At 38.8% G+C, this 24,062-nt stretch overlaps 1 protein-coding gene across 5 annotated transcripts in view; it reads left to right on the plus strand.

The window, feature by feature from the left end:
- The window catches only part of Pgant9 (polypeptide N-acetylgalactosaminyltransferase 9), a 294,438-nt gene that overhangs the window by 264,845 nt on the left and 5,531 nt on the right, over positions 1–24,062 (plus strand). For 4 of the 5 annotated variants that reach the window (XM_072011610.1, XM_072011607.1, XM_072011609.1 and 1 more), the window contains 6 exons: positions 3,190–3,359; positions 6,393–6,706; positions 7,466–7,664; positions 8,656–8,825; positions 11,314–11,442; positions 20,624–20,734. In XM_072011610.1, the coding sequence (XP_071867711.1) occupies positions 3,190–3,359; positions 6,393–6,706; positions 7,466–7,664; positions 8,656–8,825; positions 11,314–11,442; positions 20,624–20,734 (1,093 nt within the window). Of the gene's footprint in view, positions 1–3,189; positions 3,360–6,392; positions 6,707–7,465; positions 7,665–8,655; positions 8,826–11,313; positions 11,443–20,623; positions 20,735–21,280; positions 21,386–24,062 lie in introns of all 5 variants that reach the window. The other variant, XM_072011612.1, reaches the window with a different exon arrangement.

The raw sequence follows: 24,062 nt of genomic DNA on the forward strand, positions 1-24,062 counted from the left end.
CGGCGAGGAAACCACACAGCCGATAGACGTGATATACACGTATCAGCGTGTGTGCAGTTAACGTTTCTGACGTTTAGGCTAATGTAGATACACGTTTGGTACGAGCAGGTACCTTAGCTTCCTATCCTCGCGCGCTACTGTTACTTGAACGTCAATGGAAACAGCAGATAACGTTCTCGAGATCTCTCGATTAACAGAATGCCCTTTGATAGAACGAAAAACTTCAATCGAAAATGTTTACTTATTAAGATAAAATAGCAATTCTGATATTTCTGAAGCGAACATGTTTGCGCTTACATTTTTTACTTGCGTCGATTCAAAGATATTCTGATATTGAAATTTGCAAACTGTTCGAAGTTTATCTTATCCTTTCTGACTATGTAATTAACACGAAACAATAATAGAAATTTTTGCTTTATCGACCACGTGAGGCCACGCGAGGCGTCGAATATATTTGTAACGCGTTCGCGTGCGAAAACTACCATAACTCAAGTCGGTTCGTGTTTGCACGCATTCCTTTCTGCGCGACACGAAAAATACTTCATCACCGGCGCATTCTTTTTACGTTCACGGCCGAAAGTACGCGCCCCATGACCATTAGAAGTTTTTATAGCGCCCCATGAGGCATCAGATATTACGATATTGCACCAATGCACTAATTGGTACGGCTATTCAGTCTCTTTTGACACGCACGGAACTGGTGTCGTTGCGCGGAGAGATATCTAGGGGATTAAGTACAAAGGAAGGCCGGCATTTTAGTTTAGTTTACTGGAATTCATTGGTATCTTTTTTTTTTATGGAAATTTAACTGTTTTTTACGTGACTTTTAATTCCAATTAAATAAGAACGAATTCATAAATAACAAGTTACAAATTATAGATTTTCTCATTCGTAATTTTATTACTTTACTGTAAATTTACTTGTAAAATGTTATGGAACGTAATTCATTAGTTGCGGTAACTTATAATTTGCACAACTTTACTAACAGTATTAAATTCAGAGTCTAGAATCGATATTTCAAAGCGGGAAGCAACGTAAACTTACTTGAATTCAGTATTTTCAGTTTCTTGTTCGTCGCTAAATCAAAGATCGACCAAATTCAATCTTCGTGACAACTTTTTAAACAAAATTTGTCTCCGACAATTAGGCTGGTTTTGTCCGCCTTACGTCGGACGAAATTCTTCGCCGTTCCGACGCTTTCGGGGAATTAATTTCGTTAAGTTCACGTTGCACGACCAGCAACGGCAAATGAAGTTGCCTCTTTGAGACTGACATTTTTTTGTCGACGCTCGACGAGATTCCTCTTTCGAAATTCGATTACCCGATCGTCTCTCGTGTCTTACGTGAAATTTAACGGGGTCTCTTGTTGCTCGCGTTTAACTGGAGATTTCTGCTTCTTATCGAATTAACGTGATCTCGAAGGCTTATTACGAGAACGCGTGAAAAAAATGTTTGAATGAATTTGAATGGACTATAAATTCATATTTGAATAATCGATCACATTGTAGAGATAAACTTGCATGAGAAAGTTTCTATCTAATTGGAATTCGGTGGTTCAGTAGTACATGGGCATTATGGTCAAACGAGAAGTCAATCGCCTGATTTACCACCGGTTGAACTACTGAGAATTGTTTTATTCGAAAATTCATAACACACTGCTATTTCAAGAAAGTGAAACACTTTTGTTTCTTGTATGACTATTGGTAGACTTATTCTACTGCGTAAGAATTTCTTTATAAATCTCAATAAAACATTGGTGTTATAATTTTCTAACTGAAAAAAATTGACAACTCTTGTAATTATAATCAACCATAAAATTTATGTAAGTTAACGATTAAATTGTACCGATTTATAATTTATTTGATATACACGTGATGCGTTTTCCACGATGATGACGCCGTTTAAGAAATAATTCATCCCTGACGCGCGCAACAGTTGAAAAGGTGATACGTTAAAGCATTTTTTAGACCGAATGTTTCAAAATTTGGTTTTCAATTTGATCCTAGCTTAATGCGCGAGCAAATCTCATTAAAAATTCATGAACTTTCCAACTGCGTCATTGCCTGCACCGCCCTTTTTCGTCGGCCACACGAGAAGCTCTATTTAGCGAGAAACTTCTACCGACATTTGCCACGAATTTCGTTATGCTTATGCAACAACTGAGACTATTTTGTTACAATTTCTCAAATCTTCTATGCAAATTTTTCTTTATTAATATATTAAAAGTTTTTTAATAATATTTACATATTTATTTTTATAGATATATATTCAAAGTTTCCTAATATTAATAAGAGTTTCGTCGATGCTTTGCAGTGAAAATCAATTGGTTGGAGTTAATAAGGCATAGCTCGCCATAGACCTTTTACGTTAATATTTCTCTTTGTTATTTTTCTTGCTCTTTGCTGTTACTTTCTTCATAACGACGGAGAAGTACCGGGAGACTATTACCGGACTTGTTCTTTCAACATTCTATTATTTTCTTTTACGAATTATCAGAATATTATAGATATTAGAAGATTATGAGAAGACTTGTTGGTTTCAACATTTCTAAAATATAATTTAGAAATCTCTTTACAAGACAATTCTTTTTATCATAACGTATACGATTAAGCTTTAAGCACTGGAGAAATTAGACGGAGGAAATTTTATGGTCTATAAATCTAACGGGATTACGTACAGAAGGAAACGATAAATGGTAGCTTGACAAACGAACGGACGCACAAATGCACGTAACGACGCCGGAAATGGAGGAACTTGATTGTTTACGGATCTTGTTATCCACATTAGCTTTATTAGCCAATACGATACGGAATCGAACGCTTGTAGAATCTTGGCCTATAGGGACCTTCGAAACGTGTATACACCACCTCCTGGTCGTTTATTTTGCCAACATAGTGGTTCCTAATCGCATTATCGTATTTCGCCTTCCATCGTTTCGATATCTCTTCGCCATGATATCCGTGTCTTCCAACCGATGCGATGATGGGATTAAGATATTAATGCGCCTCGAATTTATTCCAAATTCATGCGAGAGGCGATTTTTCTTTCAATGTAAAATTTTTAGACTATCGAGAATTTACAAATTTTTCACTTTCGTCGATATAAAGAGGCAATTGCTCTTATGGTTAAGAGAAATTGAATTGCAATAGTTTTGGAATTTTCCTATAGAAATATTCTTTTCTGTTTCAGGTGTAAAGAACCTGGAAGATACTTGAAAGAACTTCCTCCCACAGCGGTGATAATCTGCTTCCACAACGAAGCCTGGTCAGTACTGCTGAGGACGGTGCATTCCGTGTTAGATAGATCACCTGAGCACCTCATACAAGAAATAATTTTGGTAGATGACTTCTCAGATATGCGTAAGTGAACAAAATTGTTATCGATATTTAAAAGACTTATATTATAGAATGTACGCCTAAGATGTTTTCTTTGCCAACTATATCATACGAAACTACCCTCTTACATTGAAGAAACATCACGATCAAACTACGGATAAAGGAATTTTTATCGTGTTTTTCCCTTGTACTCTTTGATTAAGCTTCGTAATACCGAACGAGGTACAGGCGTAGTCTAAGCATCGCGTTTTTGTCGTATTATGAAAAATACATTTTTATACACTTGTCCCGCTCTATTATTCATCGCATATACATTCTTGCTTCAGAATATAAGGAGATTTAGCTTCTAGTTTTTTCTTTTCCTTCTATAATAAAGCTATTTTTATTCATAGGAATACAGTTTGTACCTCGGCTAGTCATTAAGGAAATGTATATTTTCTAACAACGTTGGTATCCGACCGAGGTACAAAGTTAGCAACAACTGGGACAAAAAGAGCGTTCGCATTACACGCGTATCCTACCCAGTATTTAATGTCAGATTTCAACCTAATTTCTGGTATTATGAGGGTTAGTATAAATGTATCAAGCAAGCAACCGAAACCAAAGCACAAAACTCTACCCATTCTTTAAATAAGAGAGAATCGTTGCTGTAAATGGAGCTAGTCGAGGAATGGGAAAATCGGTGGGCTTATACAGATGCTACGTTGGTTCGTTACGTATCGCTACTTGTTCGTCCGAGCAAACGTATCTCTATTCAGGCTCGCGGGGTGATTCGTTATCGCGGACAGCGTTCCGTAGCTTCACGATGGATCGATTAATCGCGATCCATCTCCCCCGTGGTGTGCACAGAGCCCGTAACGATCGGGTCAGCGTGAATAGAAGGGAAAGCTGGCGTCGACGTGTTGCGCGCGTGTACTCGGAAAATTCCTGACAGCTTGATGCATGCCAACGATGCCGAGACGTTGATATCTTTCCCGGTCTCTCTTCCCCTGCTTCTCTCTACACGTCCCGTGGAAAAATTCGCCTGCATCTGACGCGCGCTTTCCGGCGACCAAGGAAACTTTGACGGAAGATCGATTGTCTCTTTCTGTCGCACGAAGCCTATTATTTCCGTGGGAAGTGCGTTTTGACAGGCTGCCATTCCTGTTTCCTTTACACAATTTTTTGACAATACCGAGTACACGAATTAGAAAGACGAATCGTGCGATCGAAGAGAATTTTTCCACGCTGCGAACTTCGCGAGTGTTTTATCGGCCCTGTGAGGCGGCCTGACGAGGTAGATGCGTTTAATTGGTAATTTTTGTTGGGAAATATCGTGGAAGTTTCGCTGATGAAGGATATAAGTTTGTTAATGAGTTCAGGGGAAAAGAATTGCGTAATGTAGTTCCTGTAGGGGGATGAGATTCGTGATGAATTATAAAGAATTTTACTCTAACGAAGATAAATTATGATATTTAGTAGACTTCCAATTTCAGACGAATCAAGTATTCGCAAACATTCCAAAATACGAGTCTCCGTGGACCTCTTTTGCTGGCAATGATTTAATAGAAAATTCGTTAAAACGAAATTTAATGCGATTAACCGAAGCTATTACCAGTCGTCTATAACTCGACGAATAAACTGGAATAAATTTTTCTCCGAAGAAAAAAGATCTTTAGAGACCTGATCTCCAAAGGACAAGGCAAAGATTTCCTTTTTTTATATTTACATTTCTCAGCTCGTTGAAAGAGATAGCCAGAAGCGGAGCGGTCGGTTTATCGTCGAAGGTGTTCAGATCGAATTAACGTGTCGCCGGATGGAACGGACAGATAACTAACCGTAGTCACGTGTAACAAAAGGGAGAAAAGAGGGAAGAAAATAAAAATCGCTGGGGAAAGCCGGCCAGATTAAGCTCGCTTGACAGCAGGCTAGGGAAAGCGCAACGTGTTGGAAACGATATAGGAACAGAACAGCCTGTACAATCCCCCCTAAATGCCGAGGATAAGCTTCTCTGCTAACCGGAAGTCAGGCTTACAAACATAGTTAGCGAGCAGCGTGGGTCGACGTTGTGACCTATTACAAAACCAGTTAAATTAATTTTATCATAGAAACAGGAAACAATGAACTCCTCCTTCGCTTCTTCGTCTTCGTATCCGTGTTTTCCCTTCTTTTTATCTGTTTTCTTATCTGTCGCAGAGAAGTGTGAAATAACATGGTTGTAACAAAGACGATTTAATTAATAATAACAAGGAACGTGTCTCTTTTCTTTGCTATCTCGAGGTTAAGTTGCAACGTAATATCGCCACAGGAGAAGAATGAAAATAATCTGGCATTTTATAAGCTTTGATGATGGGCTAAGTAAGCTCGTAACGTGATGAAGGTTTTGCCGTTATTGGCAGAAGAAAAAGTAGAAAGATATGACTAGAATCGCGGGACAAAAAGTTTCGAAAGTAGAGCTCTTTCGGCAAAATAATTATCCAGCTGTTCGAATGTCGTTGTACATTCGTTTAATGATGTCTGTCTTTAATATGATTCGTTAGTTTGCAAATAAACTCGATGAGGATCGTTACATTCGCACGGGTATGATACATAAAACCTCTGTATAGTATCCGCAGTTAAACTAATTAAGCTCAGTAAGTGAAGGCTTAGAGGGAAGGTTCTCATATAGCTATTCTAACGTAAACTAAATCATGAATGTCTACTAATTGCTATCCCCAATGGGTCCCCATAATTCATCAGATCCCGTAAATCTGAATTTTACGTGTAACTATGTTGGACGGTATAGAGTTGCTGCATCACGTAGCATCTCGGATTAAATCCCACAAAGGATAATAAATTAATAGACAGAGCAATAAAATTTTGGAATAACCTTACTAATCCTACAAACGTGCTTTTTTTATTTTTTACTTTATCGTGGTTTCGTAGTTCTGTAATGGAGTCGTTTATAAATCCTAACGAAGATTTTATTACGTCCTTACAAATATCTTAATTTCCTTTTCAGAAGCATAAATATGCAAACATTTTTTTTTTTTTTTTTATCTATTTAGTCGCTGAATAATCGAATTAAAAATTTCACAGCGCATCTGCAGCGTCAACTAGAGGACTACATGATGAACTACCCAAAGGTACAGATAATCCGGGCGCAAAAGCGCGAAGGTCTTATCAGGGCGCGTTTGCTGGGTGCAGCAGCGGCGAAGGCACCTGTCCTGACATATTTGGACAGCCATTGCGAATGCACCGAGGGCTGGTTGGAGCCGCTTCTCGATCGTATCGCTCGTGATCCGACGACAGTCGTTTGTCCTGTGATCGATGTTATCGACGACACCACGCTCGAATATCATTGGCGGGATTCCGGCGGTGTGAACGTGGGTGGATTCGATTGGAATCTGCAGGTAAGCAGAAATTCCTTTCGCCGTTATTTCGCGGAAACTATTCGCAATGTCGAGTGGCGATCTCTGCCGATCAGGGATGGGTTGATCGCTGGTAAAATTTGCAAAATTATTACCGGAATTTCGATGATTGCGCTTTCGACGGGGCCGATGTCAACTGTGCTTTAGAATCTGACAGAATTCTCCACTTTGATTATTTCGCGGAGTTTGTACGTTTAATATAAAACTATAAAGAAATATTGGTATACTTAATCTGTAAAATCTTGAGATACATTTATATATACTAAGAAACGTATTCGTGTCTTTCTAGGGTCTGTGATACGCGTATAATAATATAAAAATCTTAATTAAGAACCTATCTATCGTATCGTAGCATTGGAGTAAAGATTAGACAGTACAGAAAATATAGAAGTGATTAGATCGTGATGTATACGTATCTGTGAGTGGGAGTGGCAAATTGTAAGTAGTTGCGGTCCGCCTGTAGTCAGACATGCCGTATACTGCAGCTCTTTCCTAATTGTTCTTAATACACATATTTAATCTATTAATTAAACGGGAAAGGATCTTTTAAAAGAAGGTGAAACACAGTAAGAGGAAGACCAGTATCGCTATGAGACAAACATGTGGATAAATACAAATATGCTGGTACTAAAACTACGTTATCGAAAATATTTCGAGATTTCGTCGTCTCGTCACGGATTTCCTATAATTTTTCAATGTCGACCAGCTCGGTTCCCAAGACTTTTTGATTTTCTGTATCAGTTCAACTGGCACGCAGTCCCTGAGAGAGAGAAAAAAAGACACAAGAATCCTGCGGAGCCTGTATGGTCACCGACGATGGCCGGAGGCCTTTTTTCGATAGATCGAGCTTTCTTTGACCGTCTCGGCACGTACGACAGTGGCTTCGATATTTGGGGTGGTGAGAATCTTGAGCTCTCCTTCAAGACCTGGATGTGCGGAGGTATGTGCAATACCAATACAAAAATTTGTCCTGGTATTTATTGAAACGAGAAAACAACTCCCGGTATTCGAGTTATCTGCTAATTCTAAAGAATGAACATTATTCTTCGCGAAAGAATGACACCTTAAGTTTTTATATAAATTTATTGTTGCGTAACTAAATTTTAAAGCCTGGGAGCCTTGAAAATAACATAATATCGCTATACGGCGATAAGAATTAAAAGCCGATCGATTAACAAAATCTATTTTCTCAATAATTCTGTTACGAAATGCTATTCCGATAATCATTGATAATACAAGAAACTTCTAGAAGGATAAATTGTTTGGTTCTGTGAATTGAAATTGTTTCTTTCCTCGTAGTCATAATTTTCAAGATTCCAAATAGTGAAATTTATTTCTCTACTATTTTATTATTAATAATCACCGAAATATCGCTTTGTAGAAAAGTTTTTGAGAAATCTCGTATAGAAAAGGCTATCGCGTATATCAGTTTCAGTCCTTTTTTTAGATGTTCGAGAAGCTAACTACAATGCTGGGCAACATTCTGGCCGAAAAACAGTATCGTGTACAAATAACATGTTGAGTGTTAAAAATAACACAACAACTATAACTCTCGTTAATTTCGACGACCAAAGTCTAGCAAAACAGAGATCCAGAAGATTTCCAGTATCATTTTTCTCATACGTTCCTTGCATAACAATTAACAGAAACCCATTCCATGTTAAATCTAATCTAAGTCAGACTCAGGTATCTGTGGGCGCACAATCACGCCAATCTTCTCTATCCTCATTTTTCCACGGATGGCTACACGGTGCCGCATGGAAAATCTCCCTGAAGACTTAAATCCTGAAAACCATAGCGATGTAGCTTCTGTTTGTGGCGAAATAAACTTGTTTCCCATCCTCTTTTCGCCCGCAATCAGCCGTTTCCGTGGTATAGGTTGCAACGAACGAACGAACGAACGAAATTCGAAAGGCAATTGTTGTTTCCAGGTACCTTGGAAATCGTGCCGTGCTCGCACGTGGGCCACATCTTCCGCAAACGTTCGCCGTACAAGTGGCGCAGCGGCGTGAACGTGCTCAAGAGGAACAGCATAAGGCTGAGCGAAGTGTGGCTGGACGAGTATGCCAAGTACTACTACCAGAGGATAGGTCACGACAAGGTGAACACTTGCTACTCAGTCTCGCTTTTCCCACTTCCCTCGCGCCGATCTCGATTCTGCTTCGTCTTTCAGACGGAATACCCTGTCTCGAGCACGTTGTATAGCGTACTAAAATAATAATGGGAAACGGGCGTGTGAGAGAATCAAACAGATCGGGCATAACTTGTCGTTTTTTTAGCTCTTCATAGAGCAGTACCGTGAGGCACGATCGAAAGAAAATTTTACTTTGGAAATTATAAAGGGTTGAAGATCAATATATTTTTTTAAAGAATTTTTTATACAGATTTCATGTAGTTTATTAATATTAGATATACAGATGAATAATTCGAGTCTTTTCAGTGAAACTGAAAATTTATCTAAAGGAAAGTAGAGCAAGTTGTTCGATCGAAATAATCGCCGTTGCTTTCTACGATTATAAGCCACCTATCAGCCAAGCGATAAATTCATTTCTGTATCTCCACTAATTGCAAGTGAGCATCGGATAAAGATGTACTGTATCGAGCCAAGCAGATAATAATCCAAAGGAGTAATATGTAGCGAATAAGCTGACTAATAAGACTCGTAACGTCTTTGGCCGTAGAAGCAGCATGTAGTTTAGTGTTAATACCCTAATAATTGGATCTTATCTAAAGATACGACGTCTTTCCATGATGGAATTCATCGTTTGCCTGATAAACAGCTTAAATTTATAGAAGACAACTGCAAGTACTTTGATCAAACAACTTGCGACATATTTTTTTAAGTTTTAAATTTCACTTTTCAGATTCGTACGCCAAATATATTGTAATAGCTTTTTAAAAGCAGCGATGGTCTTGTAGACAGTTTGAAGGAAACGTGATACGATGGTTTTATGGAAAGTTTCTAGAAAAATCTTATTATTCGTAGAACGATGACTTTTGATGGGAAATTTTCTTCTATTAAGTCGTAGATCTTTAGAATGGAATGTTTTAAGAATAAGGCTTGGAATAAGCTGCTGTCTTAGTTTATTCAAAGAAACTGTTGCTTCGAAATTTTTAATAAAAATTCGATTTTTCTTTTAATAGAATCAAAACTGTAGAAACTTCTTTTAAAAATAATTTACAATATGCTCACGAATTCTGCGAACTTTTAATTTTTAGTAATATATTTTCCAAGAAAATTGAAATGAAAAGAAACCAAACTTCCCGCTCTTCTTGTTCAAAATGATACCATTATCTCACAAATTACGTCGACCTGTAATCTTCAGCGACAATCCTCTCATTTGCACGAACCATCTAATTGCAACGATCCACCGAAGAGGATCCGAACAGTTGCAAGTGAAATTCTTCTAATCTTTCATAATCTTGCCGTTATGAAACGGGCTCTAAACCTTTTAATCTTCAACAATAATTCACCCTCTTATTACCAAACCGTCCAACTATCGCTTCAGCCCTATCAGGCATCAAACAGTATCACAGACTAAATTTTCACGGTTTCAAAACGAGGCTAATTTCAAAGAACTGATTCTCACTTTTAATTCCTCTCATTCCAACACTTAACATCGGTAATAACAGTATTTCTTTCCAAGTTCGACGATAACCTTAGCAGATTAGCGTTCTGCGACGCAACTTTTGTTTTATTACAGACAAAGAATAGTCCCGGACGCGATTCAACAGTTCACTCGAGTACTGCTGGAAATTATTTTACAGCTATCGAAAACGTTTTATCAGTGGAGCACCGGTTTGTCACAATACGTGCTTCAATTTTCCATTTTCTATAGCAGATATACTTTTTTTCGCCGCACTTTATAGCAAATAGAAGTTTGCGTGTGGCATAAGAGTAAAAGGAAATAATACTTTCGGCAAGTATCCCGATTGAAATATTAGCTCGGTGTTTCGGCAATGTTCAGCAAAAATTGTGTCGAAATCTTCAGAAATCGTTTCACGAATGTCTAATGAGATAATTTTACACGTCGTATATCAATTTACACGTGAATTAAACAGCGATTTAATAATTTAACAGTTAATCGGGTCCCTTTATTACCGCTCTTGTATCCGATACCAATTTCCAAGTAGAACAAGTCAGTCATTTTCGAACCCACATTCCGTATCTCCAAAATTCCATGGATAAAACCTAATTACAAAGAACAGGGATGGAAAAAAATCTCCTACGACTAGACGAAAGTGACCATCCACGGCCTAGTAGAAGGATACTCATTGCACGAGTGCCGTGAATCGTCCCCCGCCAAAGTATTGCCATTATTCTGCTCTAGAGGGCTTTAAAACTCGGGTCCATAAAAGATTCCGTGTATTCCTCTCCGGTCTTTATTTCCTCCTCGCTTGTCTCGCTTCCCTTCCCTTTCCTTCTTTACGTTTATAACTCTCGTCCCCTTCTCTTACATCCCTTAAACCCCTGCCTTCCGGAAACGGCCCTTTCCTCCGACACGCAGTCCAGCTTGCTCTCTTCCTTCCTTCCTTCCTTCTATCGTAGCAGGCAAAATTTCCGGGCTTATGATTCGCAATTTTCGCAGGGCAAGTACGGAGACGTATCGGAACGGAAGGCCTTGAGGAAGAAACTCGGCTGCAAGTCGTTCAAGTGGTACCTCGACAACGTTTATCCAGAGCTGTTCATACCTGGCGAGGCGGTAGCTTCCGGCGAGGTAAGAATTTACCGTGTTTCACCGCAATCCTCGTATCTTCTCTTTTGCAGCTACGTAAACGACGATCGGAATCAACGTACGGAGCCACTGGTTTCTCTTTAACGGCGTTACCAGCCGACATTTTGATACACCAAGGTGCGCCAAATACTCGGAGGTTCCGTTCTTTTAGCCGAATAATGGCCATTTTTACGAATGGGATAAATGGACCAGAGAGGGCTTCCTTTTTATCTTCTTCCCTACCTCTTTTTTCCCCCGTTTTCTTTTCAGAGAAATGTCGCGTTACGGTTTTTAGACGCGTGGGTGCTATCCTCCCTGGGAGATTCGCGCAGACGTCGAGTGCCGCGAGATTGTTCTTCCGTGGTTTTTCTTGGGTCTGCGAAATCCTTAGTTTTTCAGGATTTTGAACTCTCTTGCTTGAGATTAGCGTATGAAAGAAGAGAGTACAGCAAAGTTTTCAGTGAATTTGTTTGAATGTGTTTAGAGAACAGCTAAAAGGAACGAAAGAAATGGTAAAATGGCTCTTTTAAAGATTTTACGTTAGAATAAAAACTCTTAAAAACTGTAATACAAAATTTCCAACTTTCCACTCGAACGTACATCACGATTCGAACAATGTTCGATACTCGAAATCTACGTTGTTAACGCTACGAGTGGGAGGAACATCCACTCGATATTTTTCTCAGCGATATATACGAATTAACGCGTATCCTGTATTTTATACGAGGTAGGAGACAGACGAAACGCTGGCAGAGCCTGTATCTATACAGATAGGCAAAGTTCAATTGTCGGTGGCGAAGACAATGATTGATGTCGACGAGCTTGCGACATAGAAAACAATGCGTTCGATCGAGAAACAATGCAGCCCGCGGTCGAGGCAATCTCAATCGGATCGCGGCCGGAGGCTCGTGCGACATCCGATCGGAAATCGATTCGTCTCGATCGGCTTGTTGAATTCTTGGCTTACAGCACGACGAAATCGGTAGTCGCGCCGGATAATAGAGGCGAATCGAACGTCGCTTCGGGCGAAGACGTTTCAACACTGGTTGAAAGAGGCGCTGCCATTACTTCGCTGTTCCATTTCGATTTTGCAATTAAAGTCTTCCTTTGATGGCTTATAACTCGCGGCTGTTTCTCTTCTGTGTCGTGTCCGATCCTCTGTTTATGTAAGAATTAAATTGCTAAACGAGAGACGGTGTCATGAAAATTGCGTCTGTCAGGTTCATATATTTTCCTTTAGGACTTAGGCGTGGTTATGAATGTGGTATTTCGCTGTTTATTTTGTATCATCCTTTTTTATTGCCAATTATTCCGTTCTGTCTTGGCTTTTTTTTTCATCAGAATTTAATAATTTGTCGATATATTCGTAGACCACGAAACATACTTTAGAGATATTGCTGTAATAGATCATTTTATCTAGAACGTTTAAAAGCGTCGAGATACTTTCGTGAGTCACAGTACAGTAGTATGTCCTGTTTAGCTGGAAACGCTCGAACATTTCTAAAAATACGAATGATACGAGGAATGTTTTAGACGAAAGTTGTATAAGATGAAATTAAAATCTTGAGATGAATACTTCTATTTCTTATTACATATTCTTATAACTAGCATTCGGACGTCTTTTGCACTATCCGCTATCGAGATATGAACTTTAAAATTCTATAGTGGACGGTGCAAAAAAAAAAAAAAAGAAAAAGAAAAAGACAGGAGTATCCAGTGTGAAAAGATTTTGACATCGTCAGTTACAAGAGTAGATAATAAAAAATGCAGGTATCCATCTAGAAATTTTAATGTCACACATCCACGTAACGTTTCAAGGTAATCGCACAGTCATATAGATAAAAGCACGCTATGTCTCCCTCGATACCGTGCAACTTTTATCCGCAACATTTTCTCCTATCATTCGTACTCTTCCAGATATTCGAGCGTTTCCAGTTAAACAGCACATACTGTATATTCTATTCTAAAATTAGCGATGCAACGCGTTGTTACGTGGTAAAGCAGGAAATTTCGAGTTCCACGAGATCGAAGAGAAACACGGCAGGTCCAGTCGCAGTTTGATAACAGAGGGTGAACACACGCGCGGGTCGCATCGATCAAATACGTGGTGCACGAGAGTCGAGAGGACGTAATGACCCGTAGGAGAAGCGAGCTACGAGATTATCGGCGACAAGCCCGACAATCATTTCGCAATTACGAATGCAGGGAAACAGAGGGCCAGGAGACGGCGTCGCAACACGACGGAAATAAATCGAGACGTGATTGATCGCTCCAACCCTTCCATTCCGCCTCATCCCCTTCTTCCTCTGGATCGAAACGAAATTAATGCACTGTCAATCGCGAGACGAGCAAAACGGATCGTGCACATCGTGTGATTTCCGTGATTTCCGTCTCTGACGCCTGGACGTTCAACTTCCACCCTCGATACTCGTGTACACTTCCGAATTCTTCGTTCTCTGCTGGAGTTTTTCCCTGTTTAGCTCGCAATATTGTTTGATGGAAGAATAGAATGACGAAAGTGATGGATGACATTGTTGCAATGAATTTACGTTGTCTGTAAACTACAGCGGGATACGTAATTTCACGGCTGACAAACATTTCGTTTATCATAAATACACGTGTTTGGTTATTGATTATTATCAACGAAGTAACTCGTACTGTTTAATATCAATTCCCCTCGTATAAAAGACAAACACGCAGAATTTAAATCAAATATCACAGCAGTGAATGTTTCTGATATAAATTAATTTTATGTAGCTTTGATATTTGATTGCATTTTCCAATATTTTATAGTATCAAGAGAAAGAGGCGGTGAATTGAGAAAGTTTACACAGAGATGTAACATAGGAAATTCAGTTAATAACGATTACAACTTACCTAATCTCTATAAATTTCGAAGAGACCCGCGTCACACTTTATATTTGAATGTACCATGGTAAAGTACTTAAAGTTACTTACAACGTGACTATCCATTTGTAACAATGGTAATATCCATCTTGTTTAACCTTTATTAGAATGGCTACGTTTGCTCCCGAGTAAGAATACAGACGATTCGAATAAATTGAACCTAATATTCCTCGTTTTCTGATTAAGTTTGAACAAACAGTTTCGTCTAATTTTACGAGTATTACATTCTACGATTTTCTGTACCCACGTGAATATTTTACTAAAGGATCAAATATAATTCGAACAGAGAACAATCATTATCCTTAAGGAACTTCCTCCGATATTTTTCATCCATTTCTTTTTTTTTTTTTTTTCTTTTTACTCTTCGACTAATTCTTAAAAATCTGGGATTGATATCGCGAGCTTTCCAACTTTTTTCCCCCGCGTGACCTTCATATATTATTATATAAATATTCAAAGGTTGGCCATATCTGACGATTAATCTCAACCGATTCAAACGGAGGCATCGCGTGAGCAATATATTTTTCACACTTTTGCACCTTTCTCTCTTTCTCTTATTCCCACCGATTCTCTTTCGAAGCAGTTTATAGCACTTTTAACGTTTAATTAATGCCGCCATTTTTATGTGTTACGTTCACGAAACGAATGACTAAAACAGACGGGTAAAATAATGGTTCAGATCCACGATGATTATTAAACACAATAATTATGCCAGCTTACAAGCACCTGTAACGACTTGGCGTTCGTTTTAATGTTAAATCGTCGGAATAATCTTTACGAGACGATATCGTATAGAAATATCGATCGAAGAAAAGTCAGTCCTTGTTCCTCGTAATCTCGTGGACCCTTCTCGAGAACCTTAGATCCTTTCCTCATGTACGTTCGTACATTCACGACAAAGTCACGGCATCTAACGTTGGATTAAAGGCTTTATACTTTCATGTAAATTGCAGTGTCACGCAATCTGGATATTTCATGCTTTCCCCTATCCTTGTTTTCCTTTAGTTCGTCGATTTTATCCCGAATTAAGGGAAGGAAGACCGAAAATTTTTCGTACGATTGGATAATTGAATATAGATCGTGAGACAGAATCAAGTGGGAAAAGGAAAGTGACGAAAGGAAGATTATGAAAGGAAAAAGTGATCATAGTCGATGATATATCAGGTACACTGTAATTTTGTTGAACTCGAATTCGAAGAAAATTTCGGAAGCGAAGATTTCCAGTAGAAACGGACAAACATATTTTTATTAATTTTGCCAGTCACATGATGAACATTCAGAGTTTACCTGTGAAAATATAGAATAAATAGTAAAAAATGTATGAGATTAGTTGTGTCTTAATTAACTTTTTTAATCACAATCTGATTGTTTATCTCGAAATGTTATTAAATGCTGAAATACTTGTCGCTTTCTCTATTTGCAGTTTTTCCTCGCCCAAAATATAATCGTTTCCTCTTCTCTTGACGCTTGCTTCTCTTACTATTTCAACAAACGAGTCCGTTGAAATAGAATTTACAATGATGCGTGATAATTACTTTTCCCTAGAAATATGAATTCTAGATCATGGCGTGTCGTTCAAATATTTAGTTGCCGCCAGGCCGCGTTAGCAACCGAATTACATGGTTGGTTTCGTAAAACTTAAAAACTCATTTTGAAAGTGAAGGCGGAAAATAAAACGGCTGTGGGTAATGATTTCTCGGAAGTTCGACTTGCTCTGTTGAAAAGTTTTCCAAGTCGAGGACTTGGCCTCGTTCTCTGATATCGGAGTTCTCTATCGTAGGATTCGCAAATAAATCTATATTTTCATTAACGTTCAATGAAATTTTTTCACGATATTATATTTACACGAATATTTAAGACAAGTCTCGTAATTAGAATAAATATTTTAGCCATGTATACAGAAATTATTCGAAAATTTTAATTGAAACAATCGAACAGAGAATTACTTTCTTCTCCGACTAGTGTTTGTTACTTAGAAGACCTGCAACCTGTTATTTCGGAAGCAAATAATGTTCAGGATGATTGATGTAAGAAATCTGCAATTACTTCATTATTTCTACCTTACAACGCTAGTGTTTCCTAATTATGATCGATTATGACGTAGCAAAAGATGACTTGATCTTTCATAATTTACACAGGCCTCCTTACAAACGCCGACTAGACAAAGGTACAACGTTTCCCTCGTTGAATTCTCTTTGAACGAGATCGAATGGAAATGAATTTCTTAACCGAATCTTCGGTCGTCTTATGTTTGCCAAAAATTACAATTTCTTCCGCTTTTCCTTTTTAGAATTAACTTCTAATTTATTTCTCAATATTCTACCAATCATTTATCGAAAATGTTCTGCTACACTCGAATTTTTCTTAAAACAAAAATGAAAGAACGTTAATAAACAGACACGTAAATGAATTTTTCAGCGTGAAAAACCAAAACGTAGAAATTAAACAAAACAGAATTCGTTGCTTGATCCGCTTTATCGAGTCGGACGGAGTTGAAATCGGGAAAGAATCGAGCGTTAGCCACGAGACCGTGGCGTAGAAATCGTATCGATCAACCGGTTTCCACCCTCGCTAGTACCCTGCCGTTACCCTCAGTTCCCCCATTCGAACCGGAATGGAATGCGTTTTGCCATATTTTTTCCCGGCGCTGGCACCGTTCGCCTGCAGAAACTCTTACGGCCGGGCAAATAGTGGAAAAAGAGAGGCGCGTTGGAAAAAGGAGGAAACGCGTAAAGGATGGCCGGACATTTTCGCGAAGAAACATTTCACGCGCTCTGCGCTTCGGAATGCGGTCCGTGCCGCATGCGAAATAACAATTTCACTGGCTGTCACGAAACTTATGCTTTTACAGTCTAGCCAGCCTTTCCTCTTCTCTTCTCTTCTTCCTGACATCCGACATCCTAAGTTTTTTTATTTTTTTTTTATTTTTTTTATTTTTTTACTCTCATCATATTTTTTGTTTCGTTCTTCCTTTTCCTTTGTTTCTATGGAGGGTTGGTTAAATCACGTTGGCTACTCGCGGTCGGGAAAACGAGGAGATGAGTGGATTTATAGTTCCAATGCGACTCTCGCATGCAAATAATTTTCCGATCCACGTGGACCGATACGAGTGAAAAATTTGTGCTCGTTAAAAAGTGTGCCTTTGATGAATGCTCAGGGAGAAGGATTTGGCTGCTCGATGAAATGACGCGTGGAAAGGGGTGAATGTTTCGTAACGTATGTTTTATGAACTGGTTTGCATAGACTTTTGATTATCGAACGAATATTTAAATATCCGAGTACTCGCTTTAGTTGGAATATTTCCATTTGATTACCAGAGGTGTCTTGCACAATCAAATTAACGATAGATAGAATTTTACATGTTACAAGTTATAAATTACTGATGTTACCAAGTATCCTTACATAACGGTAACGAGCGACAAGCTTGACGGTAGAAGAAACGACATTTTATAAGTAAATTTTAAAAAATTCAATTGACGTGGCGTTATAGAAGATTAAATTTTATTCAAAGAATCCTCCTATCGTTTATCCAATTATTTAGCCTCCAGTCGCCTCAATTTCTTTCAATTCCCATCGAATTCCATCGAGTCTGCGAATAACTTCCAAAAATCACGACTCTATAAATCAACGAAAGGAACCCTCTCGAAAAAATTAGTTGGTCGAACAGGAGCCTCCGAGTCTCTAATAAAGCTCGGCACGAAGATGGGACTCCTGCAACTTCCGGAATTTCATCGAAGTCGGCCAAACGTCGACGATAAATCAGTAGTTTTTATTCCAGCCAGATCGGCCAACGTCGACGACTACGAACGACGAGGATGAAAGACACGAAGATGCTCGTGTTGAAACTGCAACGACCACAGAATTCTTGCATGCAGCGAAATCAGGACTTTGCTGACCGGGCTTTCGTGACTGAATGCATTCTATTGCATGAAAACGCATACACCCGCGAGCACACGTGGTCTTCTATACGAGAAGATCACGTGTACGTCTGTGTTTGTCTGTGCGTCTGTGTTTTTCGTAGGTGTATGCGCGTAGTGCACGTGCAAGGATCGCTGTATATTCGCAGACAAAACACAGTAGCTCCGGCTCATTTTCGATTTGTCGCCGTCTATCTGAAAAATGGAAAACCGCATCGCTCTGTTGCAGGCCTCATCTTTTTGTTCGCGTTCTGTGCAACTGTTCTACGGGCCGTGTACCACGAGCTCGAGGAAAAATCGATCGTTCGTTGATACTCGATACGTTTCACAGACGGTGATCTCGATTGAACGGTTTGATCAGGAGAAATGCGGGTTGTTTTAAGAAGGAAGTTGCTGGAAATTTGTGGAAACTTTAAGGAAGATTGGTAGAGACAGTACTGTAGAGAAACTGTGAAAATCATAAAATATCTAAATCAATTGGGCGGTTCATGGTCGTACACCCTGTATATAACGACAATCAAATTTTTCGAAACGTTAAAATAGTCGTGTTAACTTAACTAATTAATCACATCACTATGACTTTCAAGTAGAAGTGAGCGTATTAACTACTTTAGCACATTGACTATCACGATTGTCATCGGTAATCCACTTATCTACATTTTATAGAACGATTAAAAGATGATAAATTTCATGGGCTAAAAATGTCCAACAGTGTGAACGACTTAGATAACACCCAAAAAGGAGCGTGTAAACGCAACATAATATTTTGCAAAAATTAAATCTCGCGATGTAATATATTTCAAACTGCCGCGTCTCTCGGAGCAAAATATATAAAATACGTATGGCATTCAATGTGTTAACAAACACTGGACTTTCAAACCTTCGCATTACAAAACTAAAACAACTTGCACAAATTCCGCAAACACAACGACAAAGAACCAACTTGTACAATCGAGATTCCACCGCATGATTCATTATAAAAGAAACGTTTAACAGGAATCTGCGCCGATAAAATGTCAGCGTGGCGTAAAAAAGAACGATCAGGTACCACGTATCGAGCATGGAGATGTAAAGATAGCGGCATATAAAGAAACAGCGATATAGGAATAGAGAGTGCGCTGCACAGAGATCCTTTGTGCCCTCGTTTAATAACATATGCACATGCACAGTATATATGAGTTGTTTAAGGTAAGTGAAACTTCCGGGTAATGAAGGACAAAATAAAAATGTTGCAAAGGTTCCAGTTTGACATTTTCGCGTATCCTGCTATTCAACCTGGAACTATAGATAACGAAGATATACTTGCGGTACTTCTGCACAAAACAGAACGATGGTTACGATGTCTAGATATGGTGGTTATAAGCCAGACAAGCAAAAGACTGACTTACGTTATTTTTGCATTAAACGGCTCATATATAAGTGTAACGCCGATCAAAGAACGGTGTGATACGTGAGTGTGTGTGACTGGTTAGACAAGGATGGAAAGGCCCTTTACGCAGCGTTATTTCTCTATTTTCATATCGCGTTCACTTACGCGATAACACATGACTCGCGTACTTTTGTCTTTACATCTCGATGGTATCGCGAGGGTGAAATTTTACCAGAGCTTTCGTGAAGCTTTATATACGAGCGCAGCCGTTCAATTATTACGTTTCCCTCCATTGATTTATGCGTTTTTCGTTTTCCCAGACGTGGCACTGCGAAATACTTGGCGATTGTAAATATCCGTGGCGACGTGCGAACACCAGAGAGAAAAATAACACGGTCCATCGGGAGAAAAATATTTTCGATAGGAAATCGTCTGCAACGCGTAAAATATTTTTCGCCCTGGATATAATTCCTATTGTTTTCTATAGCGCGCAGATATCGAAGATTGATTCTCCTCGCTGTCTCTCTAACGAGAGGAATTCGTCGATTGTCAGATCCGTTCTTTTTAAAGAGGTTCAATTTTCCAACTTTCCCAATAATAGCATATCGCTATAGTTTCCTTTTCCAAAGAAGATCTTTTACCATTTACGGGTTGTCGACGATTGGAATCGGGCATTGAGAATTTAAGGAATAATTGGCAACTTTTTTTTTAACGTAAATTTTTCAAATTAAGTACGCTACTTTTTAAATACTTTTAGAGCGAATGCAACGCTCCTTTCGGTATAGATATTGAAATCGTGAAACTTAACTTGATTTTCAAGGTTCACCTGCTTCAAATACCTTATTTTAGTAATTCGTTGATACGATAATCGAGACGACAAAATTATTTCCTTTTCTCGGGTGTTCGTCGCGTTACGCGAAAGAACGTACGAACTAACCTGCCGCTTCTAATGATACTAATCCGTGAAATGATTGTACTAACTAATGAACAGGTTCGTAATCTTGGAGAAGGAGGTAACACCTGTCTGGATTCGCCGGCACGCAAGGCAGACTTGCACAAACCGGCTGGACTCTATCCATGCCATCGACAAGGTGGAAATCAGGTACAAATAGACGCTCGGACGATGAATCCAAACCTCGATCAAACATATGACGAGCCCCGTTTTCAGCCGTTTGTTTCGTTATCTATCTCGTGTCTCTTCGTGTCGCAGTTTCACGCTTGAAGCGAAAATTCGACTTTTTCGAATCTGTGCAGTCTAGCAATGAACTTCAAACACACTTCTCTGAATTAAGAAGCAAATAATCTTGAAATGTAATTAAGAACAACTTTTACTTCGTATTTCTACGACTGAATACTCGTCGAAAGTCGATTCTTCGTTTCTCTAACCTAAAGCCTCTTAACACCCGTTTGCACCTGCATGATTAGTTGTACGTATTTCAGGCTTACGTGTACTATCTGTGTGGCTTCGTGTTTTCCATTTCTTCAGGGTCGTGAGATAAGAAATAGGAAGGTATTGTGGTAAATCCTTGCGCGAGATCACTCTGACCGTTGAGATCGAACGATAAAAGAAGCGAGATAAGTTTCTTTGAATCTTTTTCGCGGCGAAAGTTCAGTAGTAACAGTTTGCAAATCTGTTAATTCGCTGCAGATCAGACACCTGGTTAGCAGCATGTGTATAGACTCGGCAGGGAAACCTGAAGACCTACACCAGCCAGTGGGTTTATATCCCTGTCACCGCCAGGGCGGCAATCAGGTACACGAATTCAGAATTCGAGGGAATGAACGCGTTTGGAATAATCATTGGGGCACGCGGTGCTGTAATTGCTTGTTTCATTTCATTCTAATAATAATTAGAGTGTCAGGAGTTCTTTTCTTTCTTTTTTTTTTCTTTTTTCTCTGTTTTTTGGATCCTTGATGGTGATGGGATATTTGTAAATCTACTTGCTCGTAGCATGTTTGTGGAGTACGTTAGAAGTGAAATCTCGGAAATTGCCTTTCTGAAAAATTAAACAAAATTTCATAGTATTTTCACTGGTATAATATTATGTAGTAAATTAATTGTTTGTGGGTAAAAATTGTTACGTTTAAGAACAATATTACCATAATTCATTGAATATAGCTCTGGTGTTATGTTCGACAATATTTTCTAAAATGCAATATACGTCAATTTGGGTTAACGTGAAATTATAATGCGCAATTTCCCAGAGAAACGCGGTCTATTTATTTGTTAATTATGTACAGGCAAAATTTCATTTAATACAACAATGTTTTTGCAAAAAATAGAACTTGTCCGAGTCCTGTATAACGTGTTTTAATAACACACGCGGTTTATTTAATAAAACACAAGCCAGATTATTATTACTTACAGAGCAGGATGGAATATAATACATTTTCCAGGCATATATCTACGAATACAGTATGAAATTACACACTACAGTCATATTACAGGTAATAGCGTTTCGTGACCTAGAGACAAGTGATATTACACAGATTATCTGTCATATATAATGATACAAGATTATAGTTGTGTGTACGTACAGGTAATCAATGATAATATATTTATAACGTTGTTGTGTTTTGTTGATTTGACGATAACGAGAAGCCATCGAATGACTCTTCTGAAAATATAGATTCGAAAAGTGGTACAACAGTTTGGTATGTAATCAACAACGATCTCTGTCGTTCTTAAAACAGGCTCACAATTCCATATTTAAAGAAACAATGGAAATTGCTTTTATTTTTTAATTTTTACAAATCTGTTTACAATCCAGTGAAGCGTACGATTCGCTAAACATTGGGCATTTTTAACCCTCGGTTTGTCACATTTGTTTCACGAATCTCTGACTCATCCTGATCCTCTTCAGTTCTCAAGTAGCAACGCGTAATCATCGAATATTATAGAAAACATTTCTAATTTATAGTAGATCGTATACATAGCGTCATTATAAGCGCCGTCTTGAAGATATCTCTTTTCAAAGTAATATCGTACTCGTAATAACTCTGGGACTCGTAATAACAATCGGGTTTGACGACAATTTAGGAAAAATGAGAATTTTCCAATTTCCATCTCTTTAAAATATTACCGAATTAGTTGGCATCACCAACACGAGAATTTTCTAAAACGATTTCAAACTTTCTAATGTATTCCACATCGTGTTCGTGTAAATTACAAAGCAGCGTCGTTAGAATCGCCACAACTATTTACGAATTTTCTTGGTGGTGTCGCCCGGGCGAACAATTGTTCACGATAATCGTCCTGCCAGGAACGAGTATCGCCGACGAAGGAAGAAAAAGGGACCATTAACCGACACGACACGTTTACCATTTAACTTGCACGCTAACTCGGTGCTAAGCTCGACCCATTTCGCTGCAATTAGTAACGTGGCTAATCTGGTGCAGGTGCTCATCAATCGTCCACCTTCTTTCTCTGTCTGTCTAGCTCTATTCCTGTCTCTGTTTCACACACGTGCACGAGTGGCACGTTGGGCCAAGCTACATAGCTTTCTCTTGGCCCGGCTATCTGCTGCTTGTCGTCATTTTTAGCTTCACGTGCCAGCGTGTCGAATTAATCTTCTGACCCGTGGGAACCAGCACGCGTGCTGGAAATTACCTATCGTGGGTGTAACCGTACTATGTCGAGGCTACAGTAATGTCCGCTCGTCTGGCTATGACGTGTCTTTCAGCACCCATTGATAAGGGCGCTAAGCTCTTGATGAATCGATCTGTTGTTTCGGTATCATTTGTCACGGGGAAAGAATCACTCGCGATGTTCCAGCTTGTTACGATATAATGAAGTCGTGTATGGCGTGGAAATTATGTTCTTTACTACCTAGCTACGGGGTACTCGTCGTGAGAGAAATTTGGAATTTTTATTTTAGTATTTTGTCCGCTACTTGCGATTCCTCTCAGCTACGTACATCGTCAGAGCTTTGAAAGTATGGATATAACAGCTCAATAATTTAACGCGTTTGAAAGAATTTCAAGCTGGTCCATTAACTTTCGAGTATCTCTATATAAAAGAAAGTTTTATATTTCCGTAGAATATTCGACAACGGTGTCAGGTTAAACAGTTAAACTGGGTGTACTAAAATATTCATCGATAATATACGAATACAAACATTCGTCAATTAAATATCAATATTCCAAGAAACATTCATCAATTAAACCTCCTATAACACGATTCCAAATCCATTTTCCTATGAAAGCAGTTCAGTGTACGTTCAATTTCGCATATTTCGATTTACCAAAACACGCAACTCTCGCAGCTTTTCCTAGCGAATTTCACGCGGTTTTAAGTACTTCTAAGCTTCCCTTGCATACCTAAGACAAGAAAATTGCTAACTAAACCGAATGGCGACTAAAAATTCACCTGGTTAGAAGAAAGAAGGGAGCGTGAGAGGAAGAAAAAGGGGGTCGACGAAGCTCGTTAC

The sequence above is a fragment of the Bombus fervidus genome, chromosome 10, assembly GCF_041682495.2.
Source record: "Bombus fervidus isolate BK054 chromosome 10, iyBomFerv1, whole genome shotgun sequence".
Classification (NCBI taxonomy): Eukaryota; Metazoa; Arthropoda; class Insecta; order Hymenoptera; family Apidae; genus Bombus; species Bombus fervidus.